Source organism: Microcaecilia unicolor, chromosome 4 (assembly GCF_901765095.1).
Source record: "Microcaecilia unicolor chromosome 4, aMicUni1.1, whole genome shotgun sequence".
In the NCBI taxonomy this organism is placed as follows: Eukaryota; Metazoa; Chordata; class Amphibia; order Gymnophiona; family Siphonopidae; genus Microcaecilia; species Microcaecilia unicolor.
The window spans coordinates 365958972-365977221 of NC_044034.1; the positions used below are offsets into that span (position 1 = coordinate 365958972).

Genomic DNA, 18250 nt, shown 5'->3' on the forward strand with positions numbered 1-18250 from the left:
TGCTAAATGTCAGCAGAGCAATCTTATATATATGATCCTTGATGAAGTAGGTGGTCAGTGTTCAGTCTTAAAAGCACCATGTTAAAACCCAGAAGTTCCTGCCTGCATCGAACCCTTTCCTCATACAGTAGGCATGTTATTATTATATTACAACTTTTATACTGCTCTATCCACTGTACTAGGTGATTTACAACAAAAGTTAAACACACATCGTTCAAAATCATAACAATACAAAAAATAAAATACAAAAACTTTAAACTGTTACAACTTCAACTATCAGCTTTCTGGAAGAAGTTTTCAATATCTTCCGAAACTACAAATACTTATTTGAATTGCATAAGTATTCTAGAAGTGAGTTCAATAAGCGTGGCCCTTCTACACAAAACATCCGCAATCTATAATCCTCTGTTCTAATTTGCTGAAATGATGGAACAGTCAGTATTTGCTTATTTGCAGACCGCAGTGTTTGTGCTGGAACGTAAACTCTGTGGGGCCCTTGTAGTAAGGCGCGTAGGCGCCTACGAGCGTCCGACATGCGTCAAATTGGAACTACCGCCCGGCTACCATGTGCCCCAGGCAGTAATTCTATTTTTGACGTGCATTCAAAACACGCGGTAGAAAATATTTTCTATTTTCTATTGCGTGGCGCTTACCCGGCAGTAATCGTCAGTTTACACGTGCTGGCTGCTTACTGCCCGGTTAGCGCATGAGACCTTACCGCTAAGTCAATGGGTGGAGGTAAGGTCTCAGGCCGAAAATGGACACGCGCCGATTTTAATTTTGCCATGCGTCCATTTTCGGCCACAAAAAAAAATGGCTTTTTTCCAGGCGCACTGAAAAGATGACCTGTGCGCGGCCAAAACGCGCCTTTACCAGCGCAGGCCACTTTTAGGCATGCCTTAGTAAAAGGGCTCCTTAGTGTGGTTGCAAGCATCAGAAGGACTTCACTATGCAAAGCTTTAAAAATCAGTGTCAGTATGTTAAAGTGTATCCACCATTTGATGGCCAACCAATGTAATCCCTGTAATATTGGAGAAATATGTTCAAATCTTGTCATATCAGTCAAGATCCTGGCCATAGCATTCTGTGCCAATTGCAATGACTTAATTACACTTCCCGAGACTCCCAATTACTGTAATCAAATAATGGTGCTACAAGAGCCTGTACAATCTTTCTAAAATTATCCCCAGACAGCTGATCTTTTAATCTTCTCAACACTTTTACTTTATAAAAGATCTTTCTCACTAATATTCTAAGATGAGATTTGAAGGAAAGTGAAGAGTCTAATGTAATTCAGAATTGGTATTATGCTGAATTGAACTATCATCAGAAGATTCCGCATGCATGGGAGTTAAAGTAGGTGGCATTTCTAAACTTGGAACTGCTGAACAGTATTCAAAATGCCAGCGCTTCCTTCAACTGGATTACTTAGAAAAGAACTGGTAAGACTTTTCTCAGAGAAGTTACAACCCCAAGACATCACAGAGACCAAACGGCACTCCCCATAAACACCTCAGCGCATACGCTTATCTGTTTGGGCCATCAAAAGAGTAAAACCTTTCTTCCCGAGATACATATTCCGTACCTTAGTACAGTCAATGGTAATAAGTCATCTGGACTACTGCAACGCACTGTACGCTGGCTGCAAAGAACAAAATATTTAAAAACTCCAAACAGCTCAGAATACCGCCGCCAGACTCATATTTGGAAAAAACAAATACGAAAGTGCAAAACTCTTAAGAGAGAAACTTCATTGGCTCCCACTCAAGGAACGCACTGCGTTCAAACTCTGCACGATTGTACACAAAATCATTCACGCAGACGCCCCAATCTACATGCTAAACCTTGTGGGCCTGCCTCCCAGGAACGCCATAAGATCATCCCGCAAATTTCTCAACCTGCACTTCCCCAGCTGTAAAGGACTAAAATACAAGCTGATACACGCCACCACCTTCTCTTACATGAGTACGCAGCTGTGGAATGCATTGCCTACAGCCCTGAAAGCAATTGACGAAATAACTAGCTTCCGCAAATCTTTGAAGATTCATCTCTTCAACAAGGCCTACTAAGAGAACCCACAGCCTCACAACATTACCTCACCAATATTCCCAATTATTACAACATTACCTCACCAATATTCCCAATTATTAAAGTCCACCTTCCATACCATCCGAATAACACCTTCCTTCTTTCTTTCTTTCTTCCTTTACTTAATCTCTATACAATACTAAGTGTTTTTGTTATCATGAAATGACTATACCATAACAAACTATGTAAGCCACATTGAGCCTGCAAATAGGTGGGAAAATGTGGGATACAAATGCAATAAATAAATAAATCATACCCTGATAAGCAATAACCCCAGGCAGACCAGTGTGCTTGAATCAGCTGGAGCTGAAATTAAGTCTCTCTCCACCCCAGGTAAAGCTGTGATTTCTGCATCAGCTGCTCAAGAAGCCAAAGATAGGGGAATCAAAAAGGATCTTTTTTTATTATTATTTGAAGTTGTCTGTTGCAGCCTCCTTAGTATGGGCTCTCAAGGACACTTCCCTAATTGAGGAGAAATGACCCCAAATAATATTTTATCAGGGTGAGGGAAGGAGGGATTGGGAGGGACCTAGGACTCCCAAGCTGTAACATCCCTTGGCTCTACAAGGGCAGAAAATCACCTTCAGCCACTGACACTAACCTGATCTAGTTATTTTCGATTCCCGGCACAGGCAGCTCCTTGTGACTCTGGGCAAGTCACTTAACCCTCCATTGCCTACCGCATTGAGCCCGCCATGAGTGGGAAAGCACGGGGTACAAATGTAACAAAAAAAAAATTTACTTTATTTATTTATTTCATTTAGATCCCACATTATCCCAATAGATCAGGTTCAATGTGGCTAACAGCTTATTGTGATTAACGTACAAAAAGTGATGCAGGATAGTAAAATTCCTCACATAAAAATAACAAAAAACAAAACCTACCACACCAAGCCCAGACTGCACAAGATAGCTTGTCCTACCACATGCTGGAAACTGAGAAATACAGTCTGCACTGTCTGCACAGGATACTTAAGCAATGAAGTCTCGAGTCATTAGTTCTTGATCTCTACCTGCTGGCTAGACAGCATAAGCCCAAGCATCTGGACTGTTCTGGAGGGATAATAAGGAAGCAGGCAATTTTGTAGCCGTGTGAACTTTTCAAATTCTCAAGAAGAAGCTGGGGAAAACATGTGTATACTGAAATATTAAATTAAACATACATGTTCAATCATCTCCCTTAAGTTGCACTCCAAGAATGCATATAGTTGGAACAGCTAAATCTAGCAATGCAGTGAAACAAATGAGGACAATTTTCACCAGTAGAGACAACAGGGAAACAGGAGGGACAACGGGAAGGGGAGGGGTGCATGGTAGGTAAAAGCATGCGGAGCATGCCTCATGGAATTCATTTGAATGAATCTGTATCTGTTTCATTTGTGCAAGTGTGTGTCTGTGCATACCTGGGTGTTTGCACTCTTGTGTGTCTGCAACCGAGAGAGGAGATGAGAAGGTAGGACAGCTTGACAGGTGTAATTCCATAACTTCTATATTATAGTAGTACAGCTATGGATGTTTGAACTGCATCGCTCACAGAAATGCACTGGCCCATTATTTTGGGAGAAGGGGACTTTATTTCTCTGGAGCTCCTGTTTTTTTCGGCCCATTTTCAAGTGCAATGTGCCTTTTCACCAGTTTTTTTCCTATCAAATTTGATCTCATTCCATTAAATTTTCAGAGAGGTATTTTGTCTAGACAGACATTTTTCAAACATTCATGCTTCTGTACAACATTCCACTGGAAAAAATAAAATGTTTTCTCACCTCCAGGCGGTCTAGAAGGTAGCGGCTCCCATGGCCCATAGGTCCAAACACATTCAGTACAGTGTGAGTTGTAATCTGACCTGGTCGAGGCAAATCCACTGGGGCATTCTATAAAGAACAGGAGACTCATTTTCAAGAGGTACAAGATATGGGTAAATTTACCAGTACAATGGTAACACACAGGGAGTGAAACATCAGCTCAGCAGAGGGCATTATCATTAGATATAGTTTGAGCCAAGAGACAGATGATCAGAAGCTCTGCGCAGTTCCAAACAGTGCTCTAAAATTAGTACTGGAACAGCACAGGGCATTAACACCCCTATGATCAGAACTAATAGCATACAAATTTAGGCATGCTATTAGCTCTGATCATAAGGGTAAAAATGCAGGAGGATTGTGCCTGAGAGCATCCTCCCGCACTTGTTTGACAGGTCCATACTGTCAAAACCCCTGACCGGTCAAACACAGGAGTTGCAGGTCCCAGACATCCCCAAAAGCAAGGCCCTAGTGGCCTAGTGCCCTCCAAGCCATCACACCCCACATCCCCGAGACAGTGACACGGGAGGCTGGCGGTCTTGAGGACCTCCAGCCCCCCAACTCCCCCCTGACACAAGGGCACGGGGGGGCTGGAATTCCATTGGATCTCCAGCCCCCCCCCCAGCCCCCCACACCATAAAAAAATACCCTTGTGGCGTAGTGTGCTACACCCTCCACCCGCCCTAGTAGTCTAGCGGTCCCCTCTATACCCCCACACTCCATACCTCAGATTTGATGAAGGAAGTAGCACTCCCTCATCTTCCAGCGCCGCCTACAAAATGGCAGTGCCCTGCCCTGTGCATCCTGGGATGTGCGGGGCGGGGCTTTCCTACCATATGAAAGCCCCACCCAGTGGATCCCAGGATGCACTGAGCAGGGCAGGGCACCATCATTTTGTAGGTAGAACTGGAAGAGAAGAGAGTACTACTCTCTCCTCCATCGAAGCTGAAGTATGGGGGGGGGGGGGTAGAAGGGACCATTAGACCACCAGGGCAGGTGAGGAGTGCCCACTGGGCCACCAGGATTTTTTGAGGGGTTGGGGGGTTAGGGGGCTGGAGATCCACTGGATCTCCAGCCGCCCCATGCCCTCATGTGGGGGAGGGGTCAGGGGGGATTGGGAAGCACTAAGACACCAGGGCAGGACTGACACTGGCAGCCCGGGATGCCTGACGGACGGAGGTGAGGGGCAGGAACAGAGCCTTAACCCTAACGCCAGCTCTGAGCTGGGGTACGGTTAAGGCGCTATTCCACCCCTACGATCAGAGCACTGTTCTATGATTATAGGAGGCGAAATACTACAGAGCTCATTTAAATCTAATTTAAATAAGCTCTGTGCTATTGCCTGGCTTGGGGTGCTGTTTGATCATGTGTGCAAAGGTAAATGCAGGCGATAGTCCGGCACTAGTAGCCTCTAGCACCGCATTTACCTTTGATCATCTGGCTGCAAGTTAGGTGTGTGTACGAGAAGGACAGTTATCTGACAGCATTGCCAAGGCCATTAGCACTATTAGAACAGGCATTTAAAATAACTCATTGGTATGAATGCTTTAAATTTGTTTTAAAACCTACATTTTTTTTGTAAATATCTTTCCCTAGCGCAATAGCACAGCCAGACCTCAATTTTTGGGTGGGCGCATTTCCCCTCTAACTCCCCCCCCCCCCCCCCCCACAAACACACACATCCGAAGCAGTAAAGATGAATACCTTGGCTGGTGGGAATCCCCAGACCTCACCAGCTGAAGAGTTACTCGAGGCACAAGCAGTCTCATCCCCAAAGCAGTCAGCCGACACTGGCACTGCCTTCCCCACCCACGCATGCTCAGTTCATGATGATGCAGAGGAACTGAAATAAATCTTGGTTAACCTGGAGGATGTACTGACAAATTAAAGAGTAGTAAATCACCAGGACCGGATGGCATACATCCAAGGGCACTCAAAGAACTCAAGCATGAAATTGCTGATCTGCTGTTAGTAATATGTAACAAAGGACCTTTGTTAGTAATATGTAGCCTGTCGTTAAAATCGTTCTTAGTACCTGAAGATTGGAGGGTGGCCAATGTGACGCTGATTTTTAAAAAGGGTTCTAGGGGTGATCCGGGAAACAGTATACAGTATATAGTATAAAGAATAAAATTACAGAACACATTGAGGAGCATAATTGAAAGGGGCACCCAAGTTTTCCCGAGGACGTCCTTGCAGGACATCCCGGCGAAGGGGTGGGGAAACCCGTATTATCGGAACAAGATGGACATCCATCTTTCGTTTAGATAATACGATCGAGGACGCCCAAATCTTGACATTTAGGTCATCCTTAGAGATGGTCGTCCTTAGACTTGGTCGTTTCTGAATTTCGTCAATAATGGAAACTAAGGATGCCCATCTCAGAAACGACCAAATCCAAGCCCTTTGGTTGTGGGAGGAGCCAGCATTCGTAGTGCACTGGTCCCCCTGACATGCCAGGACACTAACTAGACACCCTAGGGGGCACTGCAGTGGACTTCATAAATTGCTCCCAGGTACATAGCTCCCTTACCTTGTGTGCTGAGCCCCCCAACCCCCCCCCCCCCCCAAACACACTACCCATCACTGTACACCACTACCATAGCCCTTACAGGTGAAGGGGGGCACCTAGATGTAGGTACAGTGGGTTTGTGGTGGGTTTTGGAGGGCTCACATTTACCACCACAAGTGTAACAGGTAGGGGGGGTGATGGGTCTGGGTCCGCCTGCCTGAAGTGCACTGCACCCACTAAAACTGCTCCAGGGACCTGCATACTGCTGTCATGGAGCTGGGTATGATATTTGAGGCTGGCACAGAGGCTGGCAAAAAATATTTAAAGAATTAGTGACCACTGGGGGAGTAAGGGGAGGTCATCCCCGATTCCCTCTGGTGGTCATCTGGTCACAGTTCAGGCACCTTTTTGTAGCTTGGTCCTAAGAAAAAAAGGACCAAGTAGAGTCGTTCAAGTGCTCATCAGGGACACCCTTTTTTTCCATTATGGGTCAAGGATGCCCATGTGTTAGGCACACCCAAGACTCGCCTTTGCTATGCTTCCGACACGCCCCCGGGAACTTTGGTCATCCCTGTGATGGAAAGCAGTTGGGGACGCCCAAAATCAGCTTTCAATTATGCCGATTTGGGCGACCCTGGGTGAAGGACGCCCATCTCCCGATCTGTGTCGAAAGATGTGCGTCCTTCTCTTTCGAAAATAAGCCTGATAGACAAACATGGTTTAATGGGACAGAGTCAGCATGGGTTCAACCCGGGGAAGTCTTGCCTTACCAATCTGCTTTATTTCTTTAAAGACACGAATAAACATATGGATAAAGGTGAGCCGGTTGATGTAGTGTATCTAGATTTTTTTCACTCTGCAGCTCCTCAGTACCTCTCCACTCTCATCTCTCCCTACATTCCTCCCTGGGAACTCCGTTCACTGGGTAAATCTCTCTTATCTACACCCTTCTCCTCCACTGCTAACTCCAGACTCCATTCCTTTTATCTTGCTGCACCATATGCCTGGAATAGACTTCCTGAGCCGGTACATCAAGCTCCATCTCTGGCCGTCTTCAAATCTAAGCTAAAAGCCCACCTTTTTGATGCTGCTTTTAACTCCTAACCCTTATTCACTTGTTCAGAACCCTTATTTTATCATCCTCACCTTAATATTCCCTTATCTCTTATTTGCCCTGTTTGTCTGTCCTAATTAGATTGTAAGCTCTGTTGAGCAGGGACTGTCTCTTCATGTTCAAGTGTACAGCGCTGCGTACGTCTAGTAGCGCTATAGAAATGATAAGTAGTAGTAGTAGTAGTAGATTTTCAGAAAGCTTTTGATAAAGTTCCTCATGAGAGACTCCTGAGAAAATTAAAGACTCATGGGATAGGAGGCAAGCTTCTCTTGTGGATTAAGAATTGGTTAATGGACAGAAAACAGAAGGTAGGGTTAAATGGTCATTTCTCTCAATAGAGGAGGGTGAACAGTGGAGTGCCGCAGGGATCTGCACTGGAACCAGTGCTATTTAACATATTTATAAATGATATGGAAATTGGAACGACGAGTGAGGTGATTAAATTTGCAGATGATACAAAACTATTCAAGATTGTTAAAAACGTGTGTACTGTAAAATATTGCAGGAAGACCTTAGGAAATTGGATGACTGGACATCCAAATGGCAGATGAAATTTAATGTGGACAAATGCAAGGTGATGCACATTGGAAAGAATAATCCGAATCATAGTTACCTGATGCTAGAGTCCAACTTGGAGGTCAGCACTCAAGAAAAAGATCTGGGTGTCGCTGAAGAGAATACGCTGAAATCTTCTGCTCAGTGTGTGGCAGCAGCCAAAAAAGCAAACAGGATGCTAGGAACTATAAGGAAAGGGATGATGAATAAGACCTTAAATACTATAATGCCTTTGTATTGCTCCATGGTGCGACCGCACCTTGAGTACTGCGTTCAGTTCTGGTTGCCGTATCTCAAAAAAGATATAGCGGAATTAGAAAAGGTTCAAAGAAGAGTGACCAAAATGAAAAAGGGGATGGAACTCCTCTCGTATGAGGAAAGGCTAAAGAGGTTAGGGCTCTTCAACCTGGAAAAGAGAGAGATGAGGGGCGATATGATCGAGGTCTACAAAATCCTGAGGGTGTAGAATGAGTAGAAGTAACTCAATTTTTTACTCGTTCCAAAAATACAAAGTCTAGAGGACACTCAAAGAAGTTACATGGAAATACTTTTAAAACAAATAGGAGGAAGTACTTTTTCACTCAACGAATTAAGTTCTGGAACTCTTTGCCAGAGGCTGTAGTAACAACGGATAGCGTAACTGGGTTTAAAAAAGGTTTAGACAAATTCCTGGAGGAAAAGTCCATAGTCTGCTATTGAGACAAAAAAGGGAAGCAACTGCTTGCCCTGGGATTTGTAGTATGGAATGTTGCCACGATTTGGGTTCTGCCAGGTGTTACGATAGTGCCTATGCTTCCTGCTCTCATTCATACGGCCACTTGGTGGCTGGATCTGGTGATTGCCAGGGACTGACTGCTGGCTGTTTCCCATGTTCCAGAGGTTACTCCAGTCCAGTCCGGATCTTCCAGCCCTCCAGTATGTCTTGGAACGTTTTGGAACTAAGCAGTACCAGTACCGGGTGACCGCCCTTGTTGTTTGCCTTTATTAGCCACCTGGTAGCTTTCTAGTTTGCCTTGCAACGGAGGTCCTCAGTGGAGTCTTAGTCTGTGAGAGTTTTGTTGCAGTGCTACTTTGCTACTTCTCATGTCAGCTAGACCTTGCTTGTTTTCTGACTTATTCTTCTTCTGCCTGCTGCCTGCCTCGACCCGGATTGTTTACTGGTTTTGCCTCTGCTTGCTGCCAGGACCCGGCCAGCTCACTGGATTATTCTACTGCTGCTGCCCGCCAAGACCTTGTTTGACTCGTGGACGTTTCTCCTGCTCACGGCCTGTGTTTCTATTCCAGTCCAGCTCTGCCCGGTCCAGTAAGTCCTGCCGGCCACCTGCAGCCCGGAGCTCAACTCTGGGTGAATAGCGGCTAAGTGCAGGTGAAGTCTAGGGCTCCTGTGTTGCCTGGTCCGGCTTGTGTTGCCTCTGCTGCTTCTTCTGTCCTGCTGTTCCTGTCCAGTCTGTGTCTTGTTGCCTGGTTGAGGGGTTCTCCTGCCACTGCCGGCTGTCGGTAGTGGTCCAAGGGTTCACTGTTCGTGACAGGCGCGGAGCGTGACACAGGTACTTGTGACCTGGCTTGGCCACTGTTTGGAAAACAGGATACTGGGCTAGATGGACCATTGGACTGACTCAGTATGGCTACTCTTATGTTCTTATGTTATGTTCTTATGTCCTACAAGGCACAGTGCAAATTAGTGCTCTCTAGCTCCACCTGCTGGTAGATGGACACAACCCACAGGTCTGTGGATTCATGTTCTGCGTCTAAAGGAAAGAAAATTATCAGGTATGAAACATAATTTTCCACTAATAGCAGAACCAAGCAAATTCACATAAAGTAGATACAAATAACAAAAGCACAAACAACCAAACAAGTACAAGGAAAAAACTGTGAACAGGCACACAGAATATATTTGCCACCCGCCTAGCAATAAAAGCAACATACATACAGATAGCGTCCCCTAGAATTTCCTACTGTTAGTTAATTTCCATGGAATCAGGCTGCTAATAAGTCTGGCAAACTATTCCCTTTCTGTACTTAGAAGTAGAAATGAATCAACAATCGCATTTGAGAAATTCTTACCACCTTAAATTGAGCAATGTAAGGTGGGGGTGGGCAATTAGCAATCCTCATAGCCACCCACCCTACTACCACCACCTATTTCAAATTATTACCCCCACAAATCAATGTCTTTCAGATTCTTTTAGAACAGGAAATGCCTCTCTCCTTTCAACGTTCTGGAGCAGGAAGCAGTCTTTCCCTCCTTCCAGAACAGATAACACTCTCTTCCCCCTTCTTCCATCCTGGAAGAGAAGATGCCCTTCCCACCTCCTGAAACAGCAAATACTCATTCCTGCATTCTGGATTATGAAAAAAATCCCTCTCTTTCCTTTCACAGTCCTGGAGCATGAAATACCAGCCTCCCCTCAACACACACACTTCTTCCCTTATCTTGTTCTACAGAGAAAATGGAAACTGGCACAGTGGCTAATACCACCTGAAGCACAGGGCCGGCCCAAGGGTACCTGATGCCCTTGCTAAACCTTCAATCATGTGTTCCCTGTCTTCTGGGGTGGCTCAAGACCCTACCTCCCCTGTACTCCAGGATCTCCCCTTCCTTCCCTAGTCCCCCCTCCAGAATCTCCCTTTCCCTAATTCCCCCATAATTTAGCATTTCCCCTTACCCTCCTCCCAGGTATCCATCACCCCCTTCCCTATCCCCTGCCCCCAGGTAGCCAGTATACCTCTTTCCCCTCCCTACCCCCCCCCCCCCATTCAGCATTTTCTCTTCCCGTCCCGTGTCCGACATGTCCCCCCACTGCCCTACATGTTTCTTGGCCAAGTCGCAAGTAAACTTGAGTTGGCACGAGGCCTTTAAACACAAGCCTTCACCAGTGCTGCATCTACTTGCAACTTGGACCAGGGAATAGGTATGACATCAGCAGCAGGGCATAAGGCAGAAATGCTGGACATGGGACTGAGGAACGGGGAAGGGGAAAGGAGACACTGCTCACCTGCTACGCCCTCCCAAATGTTGCCACCCAAGGCAGATGCCTAGTCTGCCTAATGCCAGGGTCAGCCCTGCTGAAGTAGCATTAATAAGGTATGTGTAAACAGTAAGGTTGCATTTGTCATTGTTTACCTTGGGTAGTTTCATTCGATGAATAAGTACTGGAGCGCTATCTCGACCAGAATTAGACTTGACGACTTCTAGGACTTCCATGGTATCATCGGCCAGGAAATAGTGTACGACCAACTCTCTCAAATCTCCAAAGAGGGATTCCCTGTCATCCCATATGCCATAAAACCGCAAAACATGTCTGTCAAGTGCCAGGAACTGCCTAAGCGTATCCATCGGATCGTAAGGACGTAAGGGATTCATGTACTCGTACATCTGTAAACAAAACAGATTACACAGCAACGCTTGTTACTTCATTCATGAGCAGAACTGAGAAATACAATACAGTTAAGGCTTATAGGCTGCAGATACTATACAATACTTCAGTGCGGCTTACAAAAGTGTAAGGGAGAACAATCTCCTGAGCTTACATAAAATGCAACATAATTAAAAACTTACAGAATATTTAAAATTTTTGTATGAGATTTTATTTTCTTTAATAAACCTTAAACCTGGAAACAATTTTTAAAAGTTGTTTTTAACAATTTATGAAAAATCCCGTAATTAGATTCAAAAAGAATAAAAGGTAGCAGTAAGCAAAAGGTAATAGAAAAGGTAAACTCTAATCAACAGAGCTGAATTCATCCACCCACATATATAACAGCTTCAGTCCCTGCAACCCAAAATCTATGCTAAAACTGTTCCCATCCCAAAAATAAGGTGATTCAGCAGATTTAACTTGAATACCAGTCCTGCTGAAAGAAAAACTCATGCAGGGGAAAGCAGGATCAAGCTTAGGAAGGGAGTACTGGCAGCACATGCTAACACCCCTGCTACACACCTACTGCACCTAAATGTAACTCACTTTCAGCTACAACTGAAAAGGGTGTGAGCTAACTCCAAAATCCCTTCTCTTCTCTTCCCCTTAACAGAGGCCTGGCGCTTGGCAAGACTGAAAGGGTGCAGAGGCACAAGCTGGGTCAGGAGCATCCTAAAGACCGAAGAAGCAGAGTGGTCTGATGGCCTCCTTCTATGGGCCAGCCCTGTTTTCTTTTTTCAGAAATCATCCTGTGTCCTGCATAGGCAAGAATAGGCTGTATAAAAATTATTTTAATTATTCTAATTGGTACAGTAATACCAGACATATGCAGCGCTTTACAGACAGACATAACCCATGAAGCTTGCACACCAGTTAACAGACTCAGAAGCTGCAAAGGCAAACTAAGTAAGTGGCTTACAGTTAATGGGAAATTGATCGAGAACTGTTCTGCTTTTCAGACTGAAACATAGAGCCATTAGTTCTCAATTTCCCTTTTAACTGTACATCTCTATGGGCGCTTTAGCGTTTAACCTACATACACCATTTACATACGTTAAAACCACTAACGTGCCCATAGCACCGCTTAGTAAACCTAGCCCTAAGTCTCATACTTATTTAAAAATTTTTACCCCGTTTACACCTAAGCGGTTTACAAGAAATACATACGCAAAATCATAAATCCACAAGAACAATCACATAAAAACTTTAAAATACTGCTGAACCACCTGCCACATCCCACCATACTACTAAAAATGTAGGGTACAACCACTTGCATCTGATAAATTTACTCCATAGCCTCTGCAAAAACCTGTTGCAAAAGAATCCATATCTTTAAAAAAAAAACAAAAAAAACCTACACAAATAAGTGTATCTTCAATCATTTCTTTAATTGCTTCTTATCTGCACATAGAAGCAATTAACCTGGTAACTTATTCCACAACTGTGGAACAGCCACAGACAATGATGTAGCCTTTGTATAGGCATAATGTACTGTAGACATCATATCCCCGGTGCAGAAAATCAACCTCGAATTCACCACCAAACCATCTTCTCCTCCTCCTCACCCTATAACACACTCCCTCAACCAACCAACCCCGGCCTCCTTCTCCTCTTTTCCCGATATCACCGAAGAGGAAACCGCCTATCTTCTCTCCTCCTCAAAATGCACTACCTGTTCCTCAGACCCCATCCCCACCAACTTACTTAACACCATCACTCCTACTGTCACCCCCCCCCCCCCCATCTGTCATATCCTCAACCTCTCTCTCTCCACTGCTACTGTCCCTGACACCTTCAAGCATGCGGTAGTCACACCACTCCTCAAAAAACCATCACTTGACCCTACCTGTCCCTCCAACTACCGCCCCATTTCTCTCCTACCCTTCCTCTCCAAGACACTTGAACGCGCCATTCACAGCCGTTGCCTTGATTTTCTCTCCTCTCATGCCATCCTCGATCCGCTTCAATCCGGCTTTCGCCCCCTACACTCAACGGAAACGGCACAATCTAAAGTCTGCAATGACCTGTTCCTTGCCAAATCCAAAGGTCACTACTCCATCCTTATTCTCCTCGACCTATCCGCTGCTTTTGACATGGTCAATCACAACTTACTTCTCGCCATGCTGTCCTCACTTGGGTTCCAGGGCTCTGTCCTCTCCTGGTTCTCCTCTTATCTGTCCCACCGTACCTTCAGAGTACATTCTCAGGGTTCTTCCTCCACCTCCATCCCGCTCTCTGTTGGAGTTCCTCAGGGATCTGTCCTTGGACCCCTTCTTTTCTCAATCTACACCTCCTCCCTGGGTTCCCTAATCTCCTCTCATAAGTTCCAATATCATCTTTATGCTGATGACACCAGTGGCGTTCCTGGGGGGGCTGACACCCGGGGCGGATCTCCGATGCGCCCCGCCCCCCCCCCCCGGGTGCAGCGCCCTCCCCCGGAACAGCGTGACGCCCCCCCCCCGGCGAAAGAACCCCCCGGGTGCAGCGCGATCCCCCGGCGAAAGAACACCCCCCCCCCCGGGTGCACACCGCTGGGGGGGGGGGGGTGCCGCGTGCCTGCCGGCTCCCTCTGCCCCGGAACAGGTTACTTCCTGTTCCAGGGCAAAGGGAGAATGAAAATGAAGAGCCGACAGGTGCGCGGCACCCCCCAGCGGCGTGCACCCGGGGCGGACCGCCCCCACTTGTTACACCACTGAATGACACCCAGCTTTATCTCTCTACACCAGACATCACTGCAGAAACCCAGGCTAAAATATTGGCCTGCTTAGCTGACATTGCGACCTGGATGTCCAACCACCACTTGAAACTGAACATGGCCAAGACCGAGCTTATTATTTCCCACCCAAACCCACTTCTCCTCTCCCTCCACTCTCTATCTCTGTTGATAACACCCTCATCCTCCCCGTCTCATCTGCCCGCAACCTCGGGGTCATCTTCGACTCCTCCCTCTCCTTCTCTGCCCATATCCAGCAGATAGCCAAGACCTGTCGCTTCTTCCTCTATAACATCAGCAAAATTCGCCCTTTCCTCTCTGAGCACACCACCCGAACTCTCATCCACTCTCTCATTACCTCTCGCCTTGACTACTGCAACCTACTCCTCACTGGCCTTCCACTTTGCCATCTATCCCCCCTTCAGTCCGTTCAAAACTCTGCTGCACGTCTTATCTTCCGCCTGAACCGGTACACTCATATCACCCCTCTCCTCAAATCACTTCACTGGCTTCCAATCAGGTACCGCATACAGTTTATGCTTCTCCTTTTAACCTACAAATGCACTCGATCTACAGCCCCTCCCTACCTCTCTACCCTCATCTCCCCTTACATTCCTACCCGTAACCTCCGTTCTCAAGACAAATCCCTCATTTCAGTACCCTTCTCCACCACCGCCAACTCCAGGCTCCGCCCTTTCTGCCTCGCCTCACCCCATGCCTGGAATAAACTCCCTGAGCCCATTCGCCAGGCCCCCCTCCCTGCCCATCTTCAAATCCTTGATCAAAGCCCACCTCTTCAATGTCGCCTTCGGTACCTAACCACCATACCTCTATGCAGAAAATCTAGACTGCTCCTATTTGACATTTCTCCCATTAGATTGTAAGCTCCTTGGAGCAGGGACTGTCCTTTTATTAATCTGTACAGCGCTGCGTAACCCTAGTAGCGCTCTAGAAATATTAAGTAGTAGTAGTAGTAAGTAGCAGTCTCAGAATGTACATAAGTACATAAGCATAAGCACTGCCACGCTGGGAAAAGACCAAAGGTCCATCAAGCCCAGCACTCTGTCTCCGACAGCAGCCAATCCAGGCCCCAAGAACCTGGCAAAAACCCAAAATTTAATAACGATCAATGGACTTTTCCTTCAGGAATCTGTCCAGACCCCCTTTAAACTCAGCGTAGTGCTCTGCTGGGTCGGTAAATATTCAAAACTCCTGAAATATTCTGCTACTTTTCCATACAGTGCCTGATGAATAATTGTCAAGACCTTATGCTGTATCCTATATTCCAGTGGTAACCAGTGGAATGGTTTCAAGATAGGTGTCATGTGCTCAAACGTTTTTTGCTCCAGCAAACGGGCTGCAGAATTCTCAATAACTTGTAATGCTTTTATCCGCACCTTTGGAAGCCCCAAAAATAACACATTACAGTAATTAATTTTTGATAAAACTAAGCACTGCATTACACTACAAAAATCACACCTACTCAAAACTGGCTTTAGTCCATATAATAAACGTAACTGCTGGAAAACTGACTGAACAACTTTCACAAAGTGTGCACTCATAGACAAACGAGCATCCAACATAACACCTAACAACTTCTTCTGTTTTGCCTGTGTGCTGATGGGTAAATAGCAAGTAGAACTTTAAACACATAACTGGCCATTTAAAGTTATATGTGGACTTTCCAAGCCAGCAATTATATGATAAGTTATTTGCTGAAAATACAAATAACTTTAAGGGGGTGATTTTACAAATTTTCTATGCATACAGTTGGTTTCAAATGTAAATAAAGCCATTTGTTCAGTTTATGATCGTTTCACATGCATATATGTGTGTGTGCCTACAAGATCACATGTACTTATATGTGCATCGTATGTAGGGCATTCCCAGGGGCACAGTATGAGCAGAGCAGAGGCGGAGCTGCAACATGTGTATTTTATTTAAAAAAAAAAAGAAAAAAAGGACATACACATATAGGGGGCAATTCTATAACGTGGAGCCTAGATTTAAGGTACTAGGAGAACATCTATTTGAAGCTTATTCTTTAAAGAAAAATAGACACCTAATTTATAGAATACTAACATAAGTGGCCAAAAACATGCCTACATTTAAAGCATGAATAATTATACCACCATAAAGCTGGTATAAATGCTTGCACCCAAATTGCCAAAGAATGCACACAAATTCTGCGCTCATAAGTATGCGTTTCACCCACGCTCTGCCTAAACTCCACCTGTGTGAGTGCTGTGCCGTCACAGAAAACCACTTAGCCAGAAACTGTTCGCATACACATGTACATGACTAGAAAAGCAATACTTTAGTGTGCTCCTGCCACCTAAAACAAGTGGGCTGCTTACAGAATTTACCCCCCATAGTCGCACATATTTATGCCAACTTCAGAGCAGATTTAAATGTGTGTGGCAGTATTTGGGTGTCTCCAGGGCTGGTTCTGGCATCTATTTTATAAAGGCACATAGGCTCCCATATTGCCTTTATGATATAGGCTCAAAAGAGGTGCCTTTTGACACACCTCACGAATGTGCCCTGTGCATAAGCACCAACATTATAAAATGAATAATGGTTTCAAACACAATACAAATTACCTCTCCCTGGATACAATGAAGGCGCCTGCCCATTTGAGAGGGTGCTCAGCTGGCTCTTCAAAATTCAAACGCCAGTGGCTGGCTGGATATCTACGTCCAGAGATGAACATTCTCTTTGAGAAATGTGATGTGGCAGCCATGTTAGTCCACTTTTAAAGGTAATAAGTAGAAACAAAATGAAAACACAGAAAAGAAAATAAGATGATACCTTTTTTATTAGACTAACTTAATACAGTACAATCCACTTAAGTGCAAGGGTCTGGGACCAAAGAAATGCATGCAGTTAACCGGAGCATGCACTTAACCATTGTGACCCAAAGAAGCTTGGCATCTGCTAAACATATGTACAGTACTGTTTATTATTATATGTACAGTATACAATCTCCGTTAACTGACATTAGGCTTATTTGAAGTAATCAGTTATAGTCCTCTGTACACTAATGGGTCTGTGAGTTCCATAGACTACGCCTGCCAGACGGTAAAAACTGTTATAGCACTGACATCCAGTGGCCTCTAGATAGGCCCGCACGGTGTTGAGACTCTCCAGCGCTCTTGCAAAAGTGACAGGTGGAGGTTGTTGAATTTCGTCAGCATGTGCCTCGCTGCTCATTTCATCATCTGTTTCATTATCAGCCGTTGTTGCCTGCGTGTAGGCGCATATCTCCGCATGTGCTGCCGTCAGCTATTTGTAGTACGTAGTCAACAGCTACGTAGTGATGAAACTCCTCTTCAGTAACACCGGCTGGGATGTCAATAACCTGTTCATCTGACACATTTGCAACAGCTGCATCTCTTTCATCCCTATCCACATTCTTAACAAAGCTTGCCCGCTTGTAGCAGTTCACAATGGTTGCCTATGCAACATGATTCCAGGCTTCTTTCTGCATTTGTAGGGAATCCAACAGTGATAGATTACGAGCCAGTCTGGTCATCAGACGATGTAGCACAAGAGCCCAATAATGTTGTTTGAAATTGGCTATTATGCCCTGATCCATAGGTTGGATCAGAGAGGTAGTGTTTGGTGGCAGGAAGACCACCTTGACATTAGACGTTAGACAGCCTGACATCATCTCTGTGTGCAGCACAATTATCACAAAGCAACAAAATCTGACGCCTTTGTGCCCACATTCTAGTGTCTAACTTCTTTAGCCACTGATTCCAAATTTCCCCAGTTATCCATGAATTTGCATTAGCCTCGCATGACACAGAAAGTCACTTAACTTTCTTGAAGCAACGGGGCTGTTTGCTATTTCCAATGATGAGGGGTTACAACTTCTCAATCCCATCCATATTGCAGCAAAGGAGGATCGTTAGTCGGTCCTTTGACGTTACCTCCAGTAGTTTCGCATGTTTGAATACAAGTGTTCCATCAGGAATCGCTCACCAGTAGAGACCGTTTTCGTCAGCATTGAAAATATCACGAGGTGCAAACTCGTTCAAGATG

General features: G+C 45.3%; 1 protein-coding gene across 2 annotated transcripts in view; it reads right to left on the minus strand.

Annotated features, from left to right (window-relative positions):
- The window catches only part of EFHC2 (EF-hand domain containing 2), a 169557-nt gene that overhangs the window by 113275 nt on the left and 38032 nt on the right, over window positions 1–18250 (minus strand). For both annotated transcript variants that reach the window (XM_030199702.1, XM_030199701.1), the window contains 2 exons: window positions 11196–11447; window positions 3852–3959 (listed from right to left, as the gene is read on the minus strand). In XM_030199702.1, coding sequence (XP_030055562.1) covers window positions 3852–3959; window positions 11196–11447 — 360 coding nt within the window. The remainder of the gene's footprint in view (window positions 1–3851; window positions 3960–11195; window positions 11448–18250) is intronic.